We start from the raw sequence: 17,428 nt of genomic DNA on the forward strand, positions 1-17,428 counted from the left end.
TTTGCAGGTCAAAACACGTCCGGGTTAAAACTGGAATACAATTTTAAAATAACTTCTGCACACATTGGCTCTTTCTGGAGCTTTCAACCATGTCAAACAATCTTCATTAAAGGGGAAGGAGTTTGCTCAGTTGTCATGGAGATGGATCAGATGACATCCAAGCTCAGTAGCTGTTACGATTTCACTCTCAGGGAGCAAATTGAAAAACTGAACCGCACATTTCTGTTTGTGTTTCCAATGCGAGTGAAGAACAGTGGAGCTGATAATGGATCCGCAAATGACGGCTTTGTTTGAGACGCAATTTTCATACACGATGCAACAACAACAACAAAGAGTCATTATGTTGTTCTTTGTAGTTTTCAGTTGCAAGGCTATAAATTTTGAATGGGAAGACGTTCAACATGAAACGGAAATGAAACCTGAAGACGGGAGAATACTTTATGTTGGAAGTAAAGCTGCAACTAACGGTTATCTTCATTGTAGATTAATCAATCAGTTGTTTGGTCTATTAAATGTCAGCGAATGGTGAAAAATGTCAATCAGTGTTTCCCAAAGCCTAAGATGACGTCCTCAAATGTCTTGTTTTATCCACAACACAAAGATATTCAGTTTACTGTCATAGAGGAGTAAAGAAACCAGAAAATATTCACATTTAACAAGCTGGAATCAGAGAATTTAGACTTTAGTTGCTTAAAAAAATGATTAAAAAAATTTAGTTGACAACTAATCAATTAATCGTTGCAGCTCTAGTCTGAAGAAGCGTCAGGAAGTCAATTACATAACTTTTTTAACATCAATAAACATTAGAAGGCATGTCCACTGTTAGTCCTGATATTAAAACTAGTGGCTACTGGTTGCTTGCTTCCTGTGTGGCTGAATGTTGTACTGAGGCTTGTGTTTTGACCAATCAGGCTCACTAACAGTACAGCAAACTCTAGACGAATAGTTCCTGCGCTATCTGAAAGGGACTGTTTTGGGGCCAGGAACTAAATGTAGACCCTGTTTCCTGCAGGAAGAGTTCCTAAAAAGGTTTGTGAAGTGGAGAGGGGCTAGTTTTTATAGATGTCTATTTGTATATGTTTAGTTAGGACCTGGTTTGTGTTGAATTATAGTCATTTGAATGTTGTTGAAACAATAGTTATTAGGGCTGTCAAAGTTAGCGCCATAATAACGTGTTAACCCAAATTCGTTTTAATGCCACAAATGAACTAACCCTTACCCTTGTAGCAGGCTCCGTTTTAAAGCTAGAGTGAAGATGCTGGTATCTAGGCTAAATAACGCTCCAAACTTACGCTACATTTCGGCGATGAAAAACTTGCATGGCCATTTTCAAAGGGGTCCCTTGACCTCTGACCTCCAGATATGTGAATGAAAATGGGTTCTATGGGTACCCACGAGTCTCCCCTTTACAGACATGCCCACTTTATGATAATCACATGCAGTTCGGGGCAAGTCATAGTCAAGTCAGCACACTGACAGCTGTTGTTGCCTGTTGGGCTGCAGTTTGCCAGGTTATAAATTTGAGCATATTTATAATACTAAATGCAGTACCTGTGAGGGTTCCTGGACTATATTTGTCATTGTTTTGTGTTGTTAATTGATTTCCAATAATAAATATATACATATATTTGCATAAAGCAGCCCACTCTCATATTGATTGAGTATTAAATACTTGACAAATCTCCATTTAAGGTGCATTTGGAACAGATAAAAATGTGATTCATTTGCGATTAATCACTATTAACTATGAACAATCATGCGATTAATCGCGATTCAATATTTTTATCGATTGAGAGCCCAAATAATTATATGTAACATAGACACAGGGCTGTAGCTAGGATTTTAGAAATACTGAGGTGATGAGTTCCCCCATAACACACCTCACCACCCATTCTGATTCTGACCAAAACCCCCAAAGAGGGTACTCTTCATTTTACATTTTTATATACTTTATCTTCTCAATTAACTGCTCAGTTATACTTTCTGTAAATCTTCCTGTTGCAAGGCCTTCTCCACACTGCTCTGGACTGCCTGGGGGATAAGTGCTGAAAATTATTGGCCTATAAGCGGCCGAATCCAAACACTTTGTCTAAAAATACTGCAACTGGCTCGTAAAATCCTCACCACACCACTACCTCCGTGGTAGCCACATCCCTGCCAGGACATCCAAAAAACCTGCCAGTTTCAACCTTGACGTCATTTGACCTGTAAATCACCAAATCGATGCTTACCGAGAAAGAGCCCAGAATGGAGTGTCTGTGTGTGATAGTAAACAGTGCTCTGCAGCAGGAGTGAGACCGCGAGGCTCAGCTGCAGTATATTACAGTCGTCAGGGACCCTGTGCATCAAGTCGCCTAAATTAGAAGTCTTTGAATCCTTCCAGTCCTCCCCTCTGGGCCGCGGCTCTGACCGGGACACTAATCACAGCCTGGAGGGGGGGGAGTGGAGGGGAGTCACGGTCTCAGCCCCTCCACAGCTACCAGCCAACCTACACACCTCAGCACTTCACTGATTATTCTTCACTGTCCTGGAACCGATGCATTCAAATGTAATGACCTGAACCAGGAGACACGCGCGCTGCCTTCAAAGACAAATGGGGAAGATGTGTTCACACAGTGATACTGTACACAAAGAGGCACAAAGCTGGATGAGAACATGAGCGAGCCACAGAGAGAGAGAGCGTCTTCCTCTGCCTCTCTACAATGAACTGCAGAGTATATCGCAGGCACAAAATGATAATAGAATACAATTAACTTCCAATGGTTTCACTGCACACATAAATCTCTCCCTCTGCGGGGTCACAAATGGTTTAACTCCTTCCGTAAGTATGGAGTTTTCTAATTGCACATTGCTCCATGTGCTGTGATGCCCCACATTGTCAATGGCACACGGTTAAACGTATCTCTGCAGAATAAATTAGCAACCTATCCGGACATCAAGCCAAAACGTGTCTCTGAAATTCAATTTCACAGCATTATGAAAAGAAACAAAGCTGACATCTTTAAGTTGTGTGAGTTTACACACACACACACACACACACACACACAGCATAACAACCAAGCATGACGATAAAAAAGCTGATCTACATCCACGGCTCTGGTTAACCTTTGAGTTTGACTGAAATCTTCTTTTTTTTTTGCTTTTCTAAATGACCTTGTTTGTCGAAGCTTTTTTAGACGGAGCGGAGTAAATTGAAATTTGCCCTCAGTTATCCCTCAGTCAGAGATGAAGGCCTGAATGATACTCGTTATAGATTAATTACAGCCTGACAGAAGAAGAAGGACACGCAGAGAAAACAGAGTAGGCGAGCTCGTCCGGCGTCCATGGCAACGTGACTCGGCTCCGCGGCAGCTGAGCTCTTCTTCAGCTACAGTCCTGAAAAAAAACATTTTTAATTCAGCCTCTGCGATCTACAGCGCCCGCAGACATGCGAGCCGCTGAGGTCACTGAAAGTTGACAGATGGTTTGTTACTTCTTCCTGTTGTTTTCTCCTTTTTTTTTTCTTTTTTTTTAAGTTAGTCTTCGAGCCATCCTTTTGCTAAACTCACAGAGCAGCGAGCGGATCGATTATTCAGTGAAGAGCAGCGTGCTGTGCACTTTCGTCAGCTCTCAAAATTCAGGAGGAAAAGACTATCAAGAAGCAGGAGATATGCTTTCTGTCCAGGTTGGTCAAAGGAAGTCTGTCTGTTTGAGTGGCCGTCAAAAACAAACAAAACAAGCAGCCATCAGCCAACCTTTTTAAATGGATATGGAGTGGACTTTGTGCCAAAATGCATGTTTGTGCACATTAGGGAACACGCTCTCTGTCAGTGTAGCGATCCAGCTGGCCTCCAGATGACGACGATGATGATAATGAGGATGACGGTGTAGTATTTCCATGCCGGTTCAGCCAGGGTCACGACAGCTGCCAAGGTGGGTTGAAGAACTTGATGGCGTGAGTTTTGGCCCACTTGGCGAACACGGACTTCTCTGTGATGAAGCGGTGCCCGCCGTAGGGGGCGCTCTCATGGAGCTGATACTCTGCACACTCGTCCCGGCTGCCCGCCTCGTAGTAGTGATAGGGAACCTTTCTGTAACCCTCCGTCCTACAGAGGAGAGGAAAGGAGAGGAAAGGAAAAAGGAAAGAACGAAAGAACAAAAGAAAGAAAGAAAGAAAAGAAGAAAGAAAGAAAAGAATTAATACTAGATATCACCGACCAATCGGCTGCTGATCGAAAACTGTCCGGTTGTCAGCTGATTGGGTGTGACCGGTGACTGGCCGAACAGTAACTCAAAGGAACAGTGTGTAAGATGTATGTTATTTAATAGTCAAAGTTTCATTATGAACACACAATTCAATGCAAATTTTCCATGTTTGTGTGTGCTGTCAAATGGAGTTATTAGAAAGAAAGTGAAATCAGTGAATCTCTAGTTAACACATTTAAAACATATATAATATCAGGATTATTAAGCTTCAGGATAAACAAGCAGTGACGCTACATCACAGATGAAAGGCGTGTATTTAATAATGAGTGCGTCATTGCAAGTAAATTGATAAGGAGATGAAATGTGACAGGATCTATCTGATCCAGCTCAGCGAGTGATTGACCGATCGATCACATTCAATCAGAGCAGCGCGTCACAGTGAAGGTTAAACGTAGAGTTGGGCTGCTGTTATATCAATTCAATCATATCGTTCTATTGTTATAAATGTATGCTGTTCTAATCAGTTATTCCTAGCAGGCTGAAAACACAATTGGACATACGTTTTTGTTTTACACACATGAGGAATGTGGTCTCATGTAATGTACAACAGTTGTTCACTACTTTGAACATCTATTTGAGTTGCTAATATGATTTTTTGATTAATTTGCCATATCGTAATATGAATGTGTGATAATGAACTGAACCACATCACCTCCCTCTATAGTTAAAAGATAAAACATAATACAATATTTATTATGTGATTCCGTATGTTGTGTTGTAAAGTAACACAGATGTTTGTCATTCTGACCCAGGCCTCCGATACATAATATATGTCCTGAAAATAGATATGCTCCAATTGTGCTCTATACGCTTCAAGTGCTTCTATTATTGGAATTTACATTTTTGATGTATTTACATGAATAATATATATTAGCCTTAATAGTACACTGTTTAGCAGTTTGAACTGATGCTGCCCCGGGCAATACTCTCCTCTCGGCAGGTTTCCCTCATTAAAAAAAAACAGCAGTTGCTGTTGGCGGCCAAATTTATTCAATAAATACTCTTATTATTTGTAAACTATTGAGACAACGTTCATTCCATTTCTGAGTCAAAAGCAAATTCTGAAAACATCAGAAATAATCGGAGTTATGTACAGTAGGGAAGCCATTCTGACCTGAATTTCATGATGAGTCGCTCCGTTTACAGTTTGCATCTTCAAGCCATTAAAAAGAACGAGAAATCAATAAAAACTGGAGCAGTAGAATAGATTCATTGGGCACTCTGCAGTCGGTTTCTAATAGCGAGTGACGGCTTTATGAGAAAATGACTTGTGTAACAATTTCACTGGGAGAATGAGCACAGACAGAAGAGAAACAGCCATCACCAGTGGGTCCACGGCGAGAAAGCTACTATGGCTCCCTGCCAGCTTACAGTAATACAGAGCCCAATCACCACCTCTCCCCTCTCTGTGTCACACAGCGGTTCGCACCAGCGTTAACAAATGAATTCAATTTCACCGTCTCCGCAGCACCTGTTGGAGCTCCATTACCACATATCTGCTGAGGTCAATTATGACCGGAGCTTCGGACGTCGTCACACAAAACTTCACTCGTTGTAGTACTGGAGCAGTCGGCTGCCGACGGAACGTGTGTGACACTAAATTGTCCTTTCAGAAACTCAGTGAAACACAATGGCCCAGTTCAAAACCACCCCCCCACACCCTCTCCCTACCCACTTCCACTCCGTTTGCGCGTTCGCGTGGAGAGTCCACCATATTAAGTGCCATCCCAAACCAATTAGCGGGGACTGGAAGTGGGTTATGAAACCCTCCAACAGCGAGTCTACATCGATACCGACTTAACCAGCTGCCCTTACTGACGACGTGCAACGCCGTGTGTTCGTCATGAAACCATGTGACTACCGGTACAAACATTTACTTGTAAACTGCTCAAACTAAGATAGACATATCATTTGTTCTACTTTATTGTCATATAAATATTTATATATATCTTCAACTGTGCAATAGTGACTTAACAGCGCAATAATTCAGCTGTGCAATAATCTGGTTTACTCCGGCATTAACACTGCATTTATTTATACAGAACATTTAAACTAATATTCTTATTTTACACTATTCTTGCATTATTTATAAATGTATGCATTTATATTATTTGCATAGATCCTATTTTTCAGCATTATTATTTGCACTGTTATATATATTTCTTATGTGTATTTTCTTAAGATTTCTCTATTTTTGCAGATTTATATTTATATCCTAGAACGGGAGCAAAACATAACGCGATGTCCCCCGGGCATCAATAAAGTATTTCTGATTCTGATATTTATTTATTTCCTTGCCTGAGAGCCGCTGTATTGATACCTTCCACCTTAAAGAAGGTTGCTTCATTGAGCTGTGAGTGTGAGTACGAACGGGAGTGAGAGGGTGTAGCAGGACCAGATTGGAATTGAGCCAATATCTTCCTGTCTCACGCAGGGAAGGACAGAAATAAGTGAGAGACAGGCAGGGACGGAGCGCCGCCCCTTAACTGCCTCACTGAATCATAAAATCCTCGGTGTAGGTTGAATTATAACTCCTCTCTGCCATATGTCTGGGGCTGTTTATATTTCAACTCCCGCTGTGCAAGGGGAACACGGAGAGGATAAAAGGCAGGATTTCCACCGCGTATTAGGTAAAAGTGTTTGACTCAGGGGGGATAGAGAGAGCTCAGGTTGAGCTGCCGGAGTGGAGGGGAGACGTAGGGAGAGAGAAGGCGAGTCAATCAAGGCTGAGATGACTTGAGACCGAGCAGCCATGCCCGGAGCAACAGCATCTTGTTTGTCATCCCTCCTATGGCCTCACAGCCAGACAGCAATCACTCACCGAAGAGTCAGAGAGAAGACGACAGGCCGGTATACAAATAAAACTTTAAGCAGGGGAGGAATGGGGTGCCGCAGCCCAGCCACCCGCAGCCTGCTGGGTATTCTCGGCAGGGAAACATAATGGTATTCACGGCACAGAGAACCCAATATGGATTTCAGCATAGAAACGCAGCCATTAAACCCAAACTGAGGGAATCGGAAATGTATTCCAACAGGGCAGTCCGTGATTATGGGAGGCTGCGATTGGTGAATGTGAATCTAGTTTTTCAAAGCTTTTGTAGGAATGTGTGCATTTTTCATCCTAGTATGGAAGGTGATAGTCGGTGTCTTACTTGCAGTAGGTGTCATTTATCATGCCGTAGATATGGATCTCTTTGCACATGTCCATGGCGAGGATGAGCGTGAACCAGCCGGTGCTGAGGTAGGAGCCCGACTGGATCCTGCGAAACACACAAAGACAGCAGCTCTTTAATATTCATTTGCATAAAAAAAACTTTTGCATTCAAATGAAAACATCTATAGAGTTTCCAGGACGCCGCTTTTTCTCTGACCTTTTGTACCCTTTGCTCTCGTGTGCTTGTAATGAAGCTGATCTGAGAATTAAAATTATTCCAACAGCTGTTCTTATTGTAGCATGCCCTGGATAAGAGCCTCAGCTAGGGATCAGATATGTAAATTTGAAATGTAAATGCATCTGCAGCACAGCCCTCAGGTGTAGGACCATATGTCTGTCATACTGCAGGTCTCACAAGGAATTTCTCTAATTTATCATTGTGTACGTTAATAGTTAAAGAGATTGTCAAATTCACACTTCAGTGTATATATAAACAGATTGAAAGGGTGAGAAAAGAAACACAGTTTATGAGGTTGTTGAACAGCTCATCACAACAGCAGCACACGCGTGGTCCCCTGTGGATGATGCGGGAACCCCGTGGGCCAATCAATAACAACATGCATAATCCTTTCATCAGCATCAGACTTCAGTGTTGTTATGACCTCTCGAAGTTAAAAACATGTGAGCTTTGATCATTTTCAAACTCACAAACACACTGTTGAGATGCATCTTCACTCGAGGTTTTGTCAAAAAGCTGACTAGTAAGTGGGTCATAAAGTGTGCGCCCGCATGGCAGGTGGCCCCGCGCTCCCAGAGGGCCCCCTGCCTTTTCAGCAATGCAGAATACTACAAGGAGCCTTAGACCTTGTATAAATTAAACAGAGTGCACAGCATGATGCTGTCAACGATGAGGGGAGTACAGTACCAGCATAGAGATTGTGGAGGACCACAGGTGTCGTATAAATCTACTCATAAATATCTAACTGTGAGAATAAATACAGGACTTAATGGGAAATAAAAAGGAGGATTATCTAAATAACATACAAGTTAATACATAAATTCACCAATAAATAGGTCAGATAAAAATGGATTTATAAAGAAAACCAGTTAAAAAAAGATGAATTAATACTAGGGCTGGCAATTGATTAAAATAGTTAATCGCAAATGAATCACATTTTTTATCTGTTCAAAATGTACCCTAAAGGGAGATTTGTTAAGTATTTAATACTCTTATCAATATGAGAGTGGGTAAATATGCCTGCTTTATACAAATGTATGTTTATATTTATTATTAGTATTCAATAAACAACACAAAACAGTGACAGATATTGTCCAGAAACCCTCACAGGTACTGCATTTAGCACAAACAATATGCTCAAATCATAACATGGCAAACTGCAGCCCAACAGGCAACAACAGCTGTCAGTGTGTCAGTGTGCTGACTTGACTATGACTTGCCCCAAACTGCATGTGATCATCATAAAGTGGGCATGTCTATAAAGGTGAGACTAGTGGGTACCCATAGAACCCATTTTCATTCACATATCTTTGAGGTCAGAGGTCATTTTGAAAAAATGGCCATGCCAGTTTTTCCTCGGCAAAATTTAGCGCAAGTTTTGAGCGTTATTTAACCTCCTTCGCGACACGCTAGTATGACATGGTTGCTACCAATGGCTCTGTGGTACTTCACAAACCAAGATGAAAATACCAAAGTGGTGCACAGAAACCTAAACAAACAGCAGAGTTAACTGGCATACTTCCTAAAATAACACAGATGTTTGAAACAGCAAATCCTATTTGCCATGATGCATCCTGTCAGTGTTACCAGCAGCCTGCCCATTATTGCTGAAGTACCTTGGACAGCTCCAGCATCCCTGGCTGTTCCAGGATCAGCACCTTGGACAGCGCTCAATACAAACTCCAACTGTTTCCCAACACTTTTGGCTTATGATCCCTGAAACATTGAAGGAATGTCTACTTGTTCCCCCTGATGTATGTGTCTACCAGCTGTGACCAGTTCAACCCAATAAACAAATCATTTTCAACCGTAAAATGATTCAGTAATTAATCGTGAATCAGTGCTGATGGTGGCACTAAATGAAAGGCTAGGGAATAACTAAAGTTATTACAATTCATCCTGAGAGGGACATGAATGCTAGTACAAACAATCATGGAAATCCATCCAATAGTTGTTCACTAGAAAAACAAAAACGTAATGGCACTAGAGAAAAAGTCAGGGGATCACTAAAGGATTCATCGTTTGGGAACCGTGAATGTCTGTAAAAAACTTAAATGGGAATCCATCTCACAGTTGTTGAGATATATTTCAGTCTGGACCAAAGTGGAGGAGCTGGCCAACCAGCAGACAGGCGGTCTGACCGCCATCCATAAAGTCATGCTGCTAGCATGTTTAAAAGTGGTAATCCTTAAGATTTCAGTCCCGGTTGATTTAGAAGTATTTAATACTCTTATCAACATGGGAGTGGGTGAATATGATGCTTTATGCAAATATATGTATATATTTATTATTAGAAATCAATTAACAACTCAAAACAATGACATATATTTTCCAGAAACCCTCACAGGTACTGCATTTAGCATAAAAAATATGATGAAATCATAACATGGCAAATTCAAGCCCAACAGGCAACAACAGCTGTCAGTGTGCTGCAGTGTGCATAAAGTGGGCATGTGTGTAAAGGGGAGACTCGTGGGTACCCATAGAACCCATTTTCATTCACATATCTTGAGGTCAGAGGTCAAGGGACCCCTTTGAAAATGGCAATGCCAGTTTTTTTCTCGCCAAAATTTAGTGTAAGTTTGGAGCGTTATTTATCCTCCTTCTCGACAAGCCAGTATAACGTGGTTGGATGGATTCCTTCGGTTTTTAGTTTCATATGATACCAGTATCTTCACTCTACCTTTAAAACTCTAGCTTGAGGCTGCTACAACCTAAAAATCACAAAATTGAATTATTACGTCAACCTTAACAGCCCTAATGTCCATTTGTGTGAAAACACATTTACTCTTCAAAAATCATCAAGTGGTGTTCATTGTGAAGATTATCTTGCTGAACAAAACGTGAAAGTATCATAAACGTGTGTTTGCCACAGAGCTTATTTTCTGTTGAGCCCAGGGCAATGTTAACCTCCTGGTTGGCCTACACAAATATGTCATCCCTGGAGAACTCTATTGGTTTCATACTAAGGTTTTGGACATAATAAAAAAATCTCACATAGTGTACTAAATAGCATGTTAGTATGGAATAGACATAGAACAGAAACATTGTTTTTCTATGTACAGGAGCTTCAAGTTTTCAGAATTGTGCGCATTGTTCCTTTTTTGTATGTATACAATGAAGAAAAACTTGAATTTTCTGGGAACGTCACCACAGACATTTCATAAAACTGTAAATATATATAATATTGCAATTGTTTCATCGGTGGGCTATAGGCTCAATCACCATTGTGTTACCTCATTTAGCTATAGATAGTGACTCAACAGACATTATTTTAAATGGAAATCTTTGAGATTGCCACTTTAAAGAGCAAAGATTAGAGAAAAGTCTTAATAAAATAAGCGTCATTTGGTGCAGCAGAAAAGTGTTTTCTCTGCTGTCCTATCTTGTTAGTCATTTCATGACCACTCAGATTTGTTTTGTGACCCCTAAATTGGGAACCACTGTCCTAAATAATCTACCTGCGCACAAAAGCAGGAGGATGCTTTAATAATAATAATAATAATAGCTTGGATTTATATAGCGCCTTTCATGAAACCCAAGGACGCTTAACAAAGACATAAATAAACACAACAACTGTAACAGAAGCTAGAGGCCATAGGCCTTGGTGAAGAGGTGGGTTTTGAGGAGTCTTTTGAAGGGGTCCAGAGATGGTGCGTTGCGGAGCTCTATGGGGAGAGAGTTCCAAAGTGTGGGGGCTGTCACACTGAAGGCTCTGTCCCCAAAAGTTCGCATTCTTGTGTGAGGGATGGAGAGCTGACCCGTGCCTGAGGATCTAAGGTTCCGGCTTTATGCCGTAGCTGATGGTCATGGACCTTTATCACAGCTTAGCAGGCTATAGCAGAGGCGTAAATTTCAATTCACTGAACCTTGTTGTGTTCCAGAAGTCTCCAAGTCTCCTGCTGGTAAAATGAAATCACAAAAGTGAAAGACTGTGACCATGACATTGACAAAAAACACTGCACAAAGCTTTCCAACAGCTTGAAATCAGCTCATTAAAAATATGTAATTTCCATTCCAGTTGTGTGGGAAACATTGCTATGAATCAGAAATAATTAACTGTAAAACTCCTTTCTCTCACATTGTTGTGCTGTGAAAGCAGCTGGCATATGACTGATGCAGGTCTGAATGATAACTAGAATTTCATTTCCCAAACAATTCACGTCATATTCCAGCCTGCTCCACCGTAAACTATTCTTCATATCACTGATAAACATCTCATCTACATCTCGTTACGTCTGTCACTTAGCACCTTGATGGAGAATTTTCTTCCCTTTTGTCAAATGCCCATTGCTGCTAGTTTTTCAAATTATATACGAATAATGAATTCTGATTACGAGCAATTATGAACATAGAGCTTATTAAAGCAGGAAAGGAGACGGTGGTGGTGTGTGATGAGATGGATGGGGATATAAAAAATATTAAAGATATATAATTTTACCTTTCAGTATTTTTGATTTGGTTTGATTTACGTATGGATCTACAAAACACATTTCTTCCCATAATATGGGATGATTGAAACATGGCCCCGAGATTGTTAAACACCAAGACAGACATATAAACATATCAAATTACACAATAAAAATCTTTAAAACCCAATAAAAATCATTATAGCAACCCTGTGAAGTCATCAAAAATAGATGAGAGACTCCTATTTCGTTTTCAGTTTTAAACACTTACTGTTGAAATTACGCCAAGTGGTGCCATCTTTTGAACAGTTTTAATGCCAAAAAATGTTTGATTTATAATAAGAAGAACAAATCTAGACGTTGCATTCATCACAGAGGCATTCTTTGGCTTTGCAGTTTTTTAAATATATACTGTATATTAGGGCTGTCAAAATTAACTTTGCATTAACTTTGACATTATGTTAACACTAATTCGTTTTAACTCCACTAATTTCTTTAATGCATTAATGCAATTGACCTCCAGAAGTTGTAGTGGGCTCAGTTTTAAAGCCTCTAACGCTCCAAACTTGAGCAAAATTTTGTCGAGGAAAACACATTAACACAACTTGTGATTTTTAGGTTGAAGTGGGCTCTTTTGAAACTGGAAAATCTAAGGAATCCATTGGTACCAACCACGTCACACTAGTTTGTCGTGAAGGAAGTTAAATAACGCCCAAAACTTATGCTAAATTTTGGCGAGAAAAAACTGTCATGGCCATTTTCAAAATGGTCCCTTGACCTCTGACCTCTAGATATGTGAATGAAAATGGGTACCCACGAGTCTCCCCTTTACAGACATGCCCACTTTATGATAATCACATGCAGTTTGGGGCAAGTCATAGTCAAGTCAGCACACTGACACACTGACAGCTGTTGTTGCCTGTTGGGCTGCAGTTTGTTGTGATTTGAGCATATTTTTATGCTAAATGCAATACCTGTGAGGGTTTCTGGACAATATTTGTCATTGTTTTGTGTTGTTAATTGATTTCTAATAATAAATATATACAGTACTTACATTTGCATAAAGCAGGCGTATTTGCCCACTTCCATGTTGATAAGAGTATTAAATACTTGACAAATCTCCCTTTAAGTTACATTTTGAACAGATAAAAAATGTGCGATTAATTTGCGTTTAATCGCGATTAACTATGGACAATCATACGATTAAATATTTTAATCGATTGACAGTTTTCTAGTTTCATATGGTGCCAGTACCTTCACTCTAAAACTGAACCCGCTACAACCTAAAAAATCGCAGGTTGCATTAATGCGTTAACGAGTGGCTTTAAAACTAATCTCTCTCTCTCTCTATCTATATATATATATATATATATATATATATATATATATATACTGTATACTGCAAAATATTATGCAAACACATGCATCATTAAATGCAAGGGGGTCAAATTGTAACATGGGAGAAACAATTACACAGTGTAGATTCCACATTTTTACATTCCCCGGTTATCAGTGCTGCTGGTGAATACTGAGCAGGTAAAGGCTGCAGCGTCTTGTTCAAAGACAGTTCGACATGACACGACGCTGCTGAGAGACAAATGTGTTGTGGGGATCGAACCTATGAACTCTCTGATAAGAGACAATCTCTCCAGCCACATGACCACCGTGCTTACTGCTGCTGCTTCCCTCATGAAGTAAGTCTCCTCTCTTTGGCGCTCAGTCATAATGGCTGTGGTGTTTCTGCCCTGCACTCTGTAGAGATCAGTCAAGAAATGTGAATGATACTCTTGACGTCTGTGTCCTTGGTGCTCAAGTTAATGAAGTATGAGTTTCTGTAGGTGGTGCTCTTATCATCGTCAGTTCAGCTGTGTTTTCCTTCTGCTTATTCTAAATGAACCTGCTGATTAACAAGTAAAATGTGTCACGCACTCTGCTGAGGATTTGTTCATAAGACCAAGACGACAGTGTGAATAATACAGAAGCTGAAAAGGTTTCATAAGCTAGATCCTGTTTGAATCGTTGCTTGGCCGTAGACAAGATTTTAGAAAACATGAGTCCAAATGTCATGCTGGTGCCATGGCTCTGGGGATGGATATGTCTCTGTCCGTCTGTCGGTTAGTCACTGACTGAAATATCTCAACAACTATTGGATGGATTGCCATGAAATTGTGTATAGATGTTCACGGTAACCAGAGGCTGAATCCAACTCTGGTGACCCCCGTCATATTTCCTCTAGCGCCACCATGAGGTTAACATTTGAAAACTTGAATTTCCCCAAAGGGGCAATTTGTGGTACATTACAGTAAACAATGAATGTAATATAGACACAATTAAAACACAGAGCAGAGACAACAACAACAGTCCATGATTATGACCTATCAAAAATGTTTAATTGTAATGTCTCTACCGAAATGGCCAGTGTTGAACAATAAAAAATATTATGCATATGCATACTATTATAACTATTAACTTACTTACTTATTTATTTTTTGCCTGGCTGCTTCCCAGAGGAGCATAAAGTGAGCGATGGACATAAATGGAAGTTCTAGCACACAGATTTTGAGAACAACCTCAAAATCGATGTCCAATAGACCACAGACCATGGATGTATAAGAGGTTGTGTTCTGTGCTTTTGCCCTGCGTGTTAATAAATACCCTACAACTCCATTAAATTCTGTTTATGTCATGCTACTAGCACTACTAGCTACTGGCCGATAGCCGGTTGTTTGGTAACGGAGACGTTAATACATCCATCACGGTACAGACTTATAGCATACAGCCCATGGGTGTTTTAGAAGATAATAAAAGTGATGACTTACAGCCAATATATCCTTTATTACAGCCGCATACAGCTAGCAGGAAGCTGGCTGACCTGGATATGTCATATGAGCGTGCAGGGCGGTGCAGTCCTGTGGGTTTAATGCACATTCAATTATAGAAAATAACTTTTAGGACATAATGATTTAAATGAGGGCTATTTAAGTGTTTGTACTGGGAAGTTGATTAACCTCGATAAAAATTATCCTCTGATTTACAGACGTCTCTGGCAACGGACTCATTGGTGTTTTCAGTCCAAAACGGCGGCAGCGCCAACTAGCGGCCGTTGTCAAAAAAGCACCAAAGCTTCGCCTCTTTGCTTCTATACTCTTTGTCTAAGTATAGCTTCACAGAGCTGCTAGCGTGGCTGTAGTCTCTTGGTCTTGTTCTGTAATATGTTGTTTTCTTGGCTTAAAAATAGCAATTTAAAGACCTTAAAGGACCCTTAAAAACTCACAATATTTAACGGCCAATAACAAAACGTAAACTGCACTACTAAAACCCTCAAATTTCCAGAGAAAAATCCTGAGAAAACAATCTCAATATCCTTCGTGGTAGGCAATAGGATATGAGGGCAGACACCAAGCACTCAAATATGACCACACCAAAGCCAGTGAGCATAAATGGCAGAGACAAGCCCAAATTTATTTAGAAACCAATCAGCAAGCTAAACTAAAGACTTTCAAACCTCCTTATTGTAAAATGTGGCTTCATGGCCCCAAGTGAACAATGTAGTTTAGCTTTTAGTTATGGCGGCCCAACAAACTCTCTCTCACACACACTGACACCGGGGCTGTGGGGAGGTGAAATTACAAAAATGCAATTTGTTGTAATAAGGGAGTGAAGGAGCACAGAAGGGAAATGGCACATTATCATTGATACACAGCTCGGCAGCTCTCAGCCGTCAGAGCTGTCAACACATCACTATTACCCTGCATTATTCATTAGCCATTTGCCACTCTAGCAGAAGACACACAGAAACACAAGCACACATACATACATTTGCACACATACACCGCGTCTCCAGTCGAGTGCTGAATGTCCTGGAGCAAAAAAAAAAAAAGAAGCTTGCTGGAATAAATAAAGGGGTGGGATCTGCTGACCTGATAACTAACATTTCAAAGCAGATGTGTGGAAGTGGAGGCGAAGAGGGAACGACTGATAGACTTCAAGGTCTTCACCAGACAATGTGTTTACCTATGACAACCATAATGGCACAACTTTGCAGAGACGTTGCTGTTGTTGTGTGGCCAATTTAAAATAGAGATAAGGCACGGTGTGAAGCTGCTCTGGCAGGTGACAAATAACAGCCAGAGCCGGAGGACAGAGCGAATGCAATTTGCTTGTTTTGTTAAAGCAGAAAAACATAGTCTTTTACTCAAAAACGGCAAACAAAAGGTGTCATGAGGTCAGGCTCGACACTGCCTGGCTTTTTACCGAATCTCCTTTAGTCCCCACTGCTACCGCTTTCTTGAATAATGCGACATAATAAATTGTGTTTGTGCTTGAACGGAGCTGAACAAAAAATGAGAAAACACGTAAAAAGCTCTGTTAAATCCTTCTTTTCTCTCTCTCTCTCTCCAACACAAACCTGAGTCAAGGGAGGCAGGAGTGATTGGGACTGACATGCTAGGACGCCGCAGCGCTACCGGCACTAGGAAATGAAGGGTGTTTGAGAAATGAAGTCGGACACTCTGAGCAGGGTCTAAGTAAATAATCCCCGAAGTCTGACTGAGCTGGAGCTTGTTGTGCTTTACCTGCCGAGCGCCAGAGGCTAAGGAGCTGCTCGGGATCAGCGAGATACTCCTCTACCTCCGACTCTGTTCAATAACTCGCACTTGACATTCACAGCAGGAAAGCTGTCCACGTGTGCGAGACAATCCGAAGTGACGACCGGTTTAGTGGAACTGTGCTTTATATACGCCTCCGCAGCTGCACAAATATGATATGACACCTGTCAAAAACACTTAATATAACTCAACTACTTTGTGAAAAGTTGATCTTGACTGACTACACGTCAGACAAAAGTTAATATAATTAGGGATGCACCGATCCAACTTTTTCAGTCCCGATGCCGATACCTGGGCTTGACTTAAACATCACTTTCTTAACTTTGTAAAACAAAATGTAACAAATAAATATATAGATGATTATTGAATTGTTTTTTATTATTAAAATAATAAATCGTACACCAGCAAAATATCTTCACAATTAACAGGAATTAGAATATAAACCTTTTTAATGCAGTAACAAATTGGACAAAACTTATACAGGAATTCAAATCTCAGTATATAATGTATATAGTATATAAACATAGAATTGTATTGAATAGATCGTCCCCATCGTCACGATTCCCGATCCAGCTACTTGAGTCAGTATCGGCCCGATATCCGATTCGGTATCAGTGCATCCCTAAATATAATACAATATTAGACTAGTGCAAATATTCACATAAGTAGACACCTGATGTGATTGTAGGAGCTCAGCTTGAATGTTGATCCAAACAATTAAAAACTAAACCAGAAACTTTTTTCCAAAAATCCTGACTATGGATTTATAGGAATA

The 17,428-nt window shown here is 40.4% G+C and overlaps 1 protein-coding gene across 5 annotated transcripts in view; it reads right to left on the reverse strand.

The window, feature by feature from the left end:
* Window positions 1-738: 738 nt before the first annotated feature.
* The window catches only part of st6galnac3 (ST6 (alpha-N-acetyl-neuraminyl-2,3-beta-galactosyl-1,3)-N-acetylgalactosaminide alpha-2,6-sialyltransferase 3), a 108,378-nt gene continuing 91,688 nt past the window's right edge, over window positions 739-17,428 (reverse strand). For all 5 annotated transcript variants that reach the window (XM_074652027.1, XM_074652025.1, XM_074652026.1 and 2 more), the window contains 2 exons: window positions 7,398-7,505; window positions 739-4,085 (listed from right to left, as the gene is read on the reverse strand). In XM_074652027.1, the coding sequence (XP_074508128.1) occupies window positions 3,896-4,085; window positions 7,398-7,505 (298 nt within the window). In that variant the 3' untranslated portion in view covers window positions 739-3,895. The remainder of the gene's footprint in view (window positions 4,086-7,397; window positions 7,506-17,428) is intronic.

This window comes from Sebastes fasciatus, chromosome 11, assembly GCF_043250625.1.
Source record: "Sebastes fasciatus isolate fSebFas1 chromosome 11, fSebFas1.pri, whole genome shotgun sequence".
Taxonomy (NCBI): Eukaryota; Metazoa; Chordata; class Actinopteri; order Perciformes; family Sebastidae; genus Sebastes; species Sebastes fasciatus.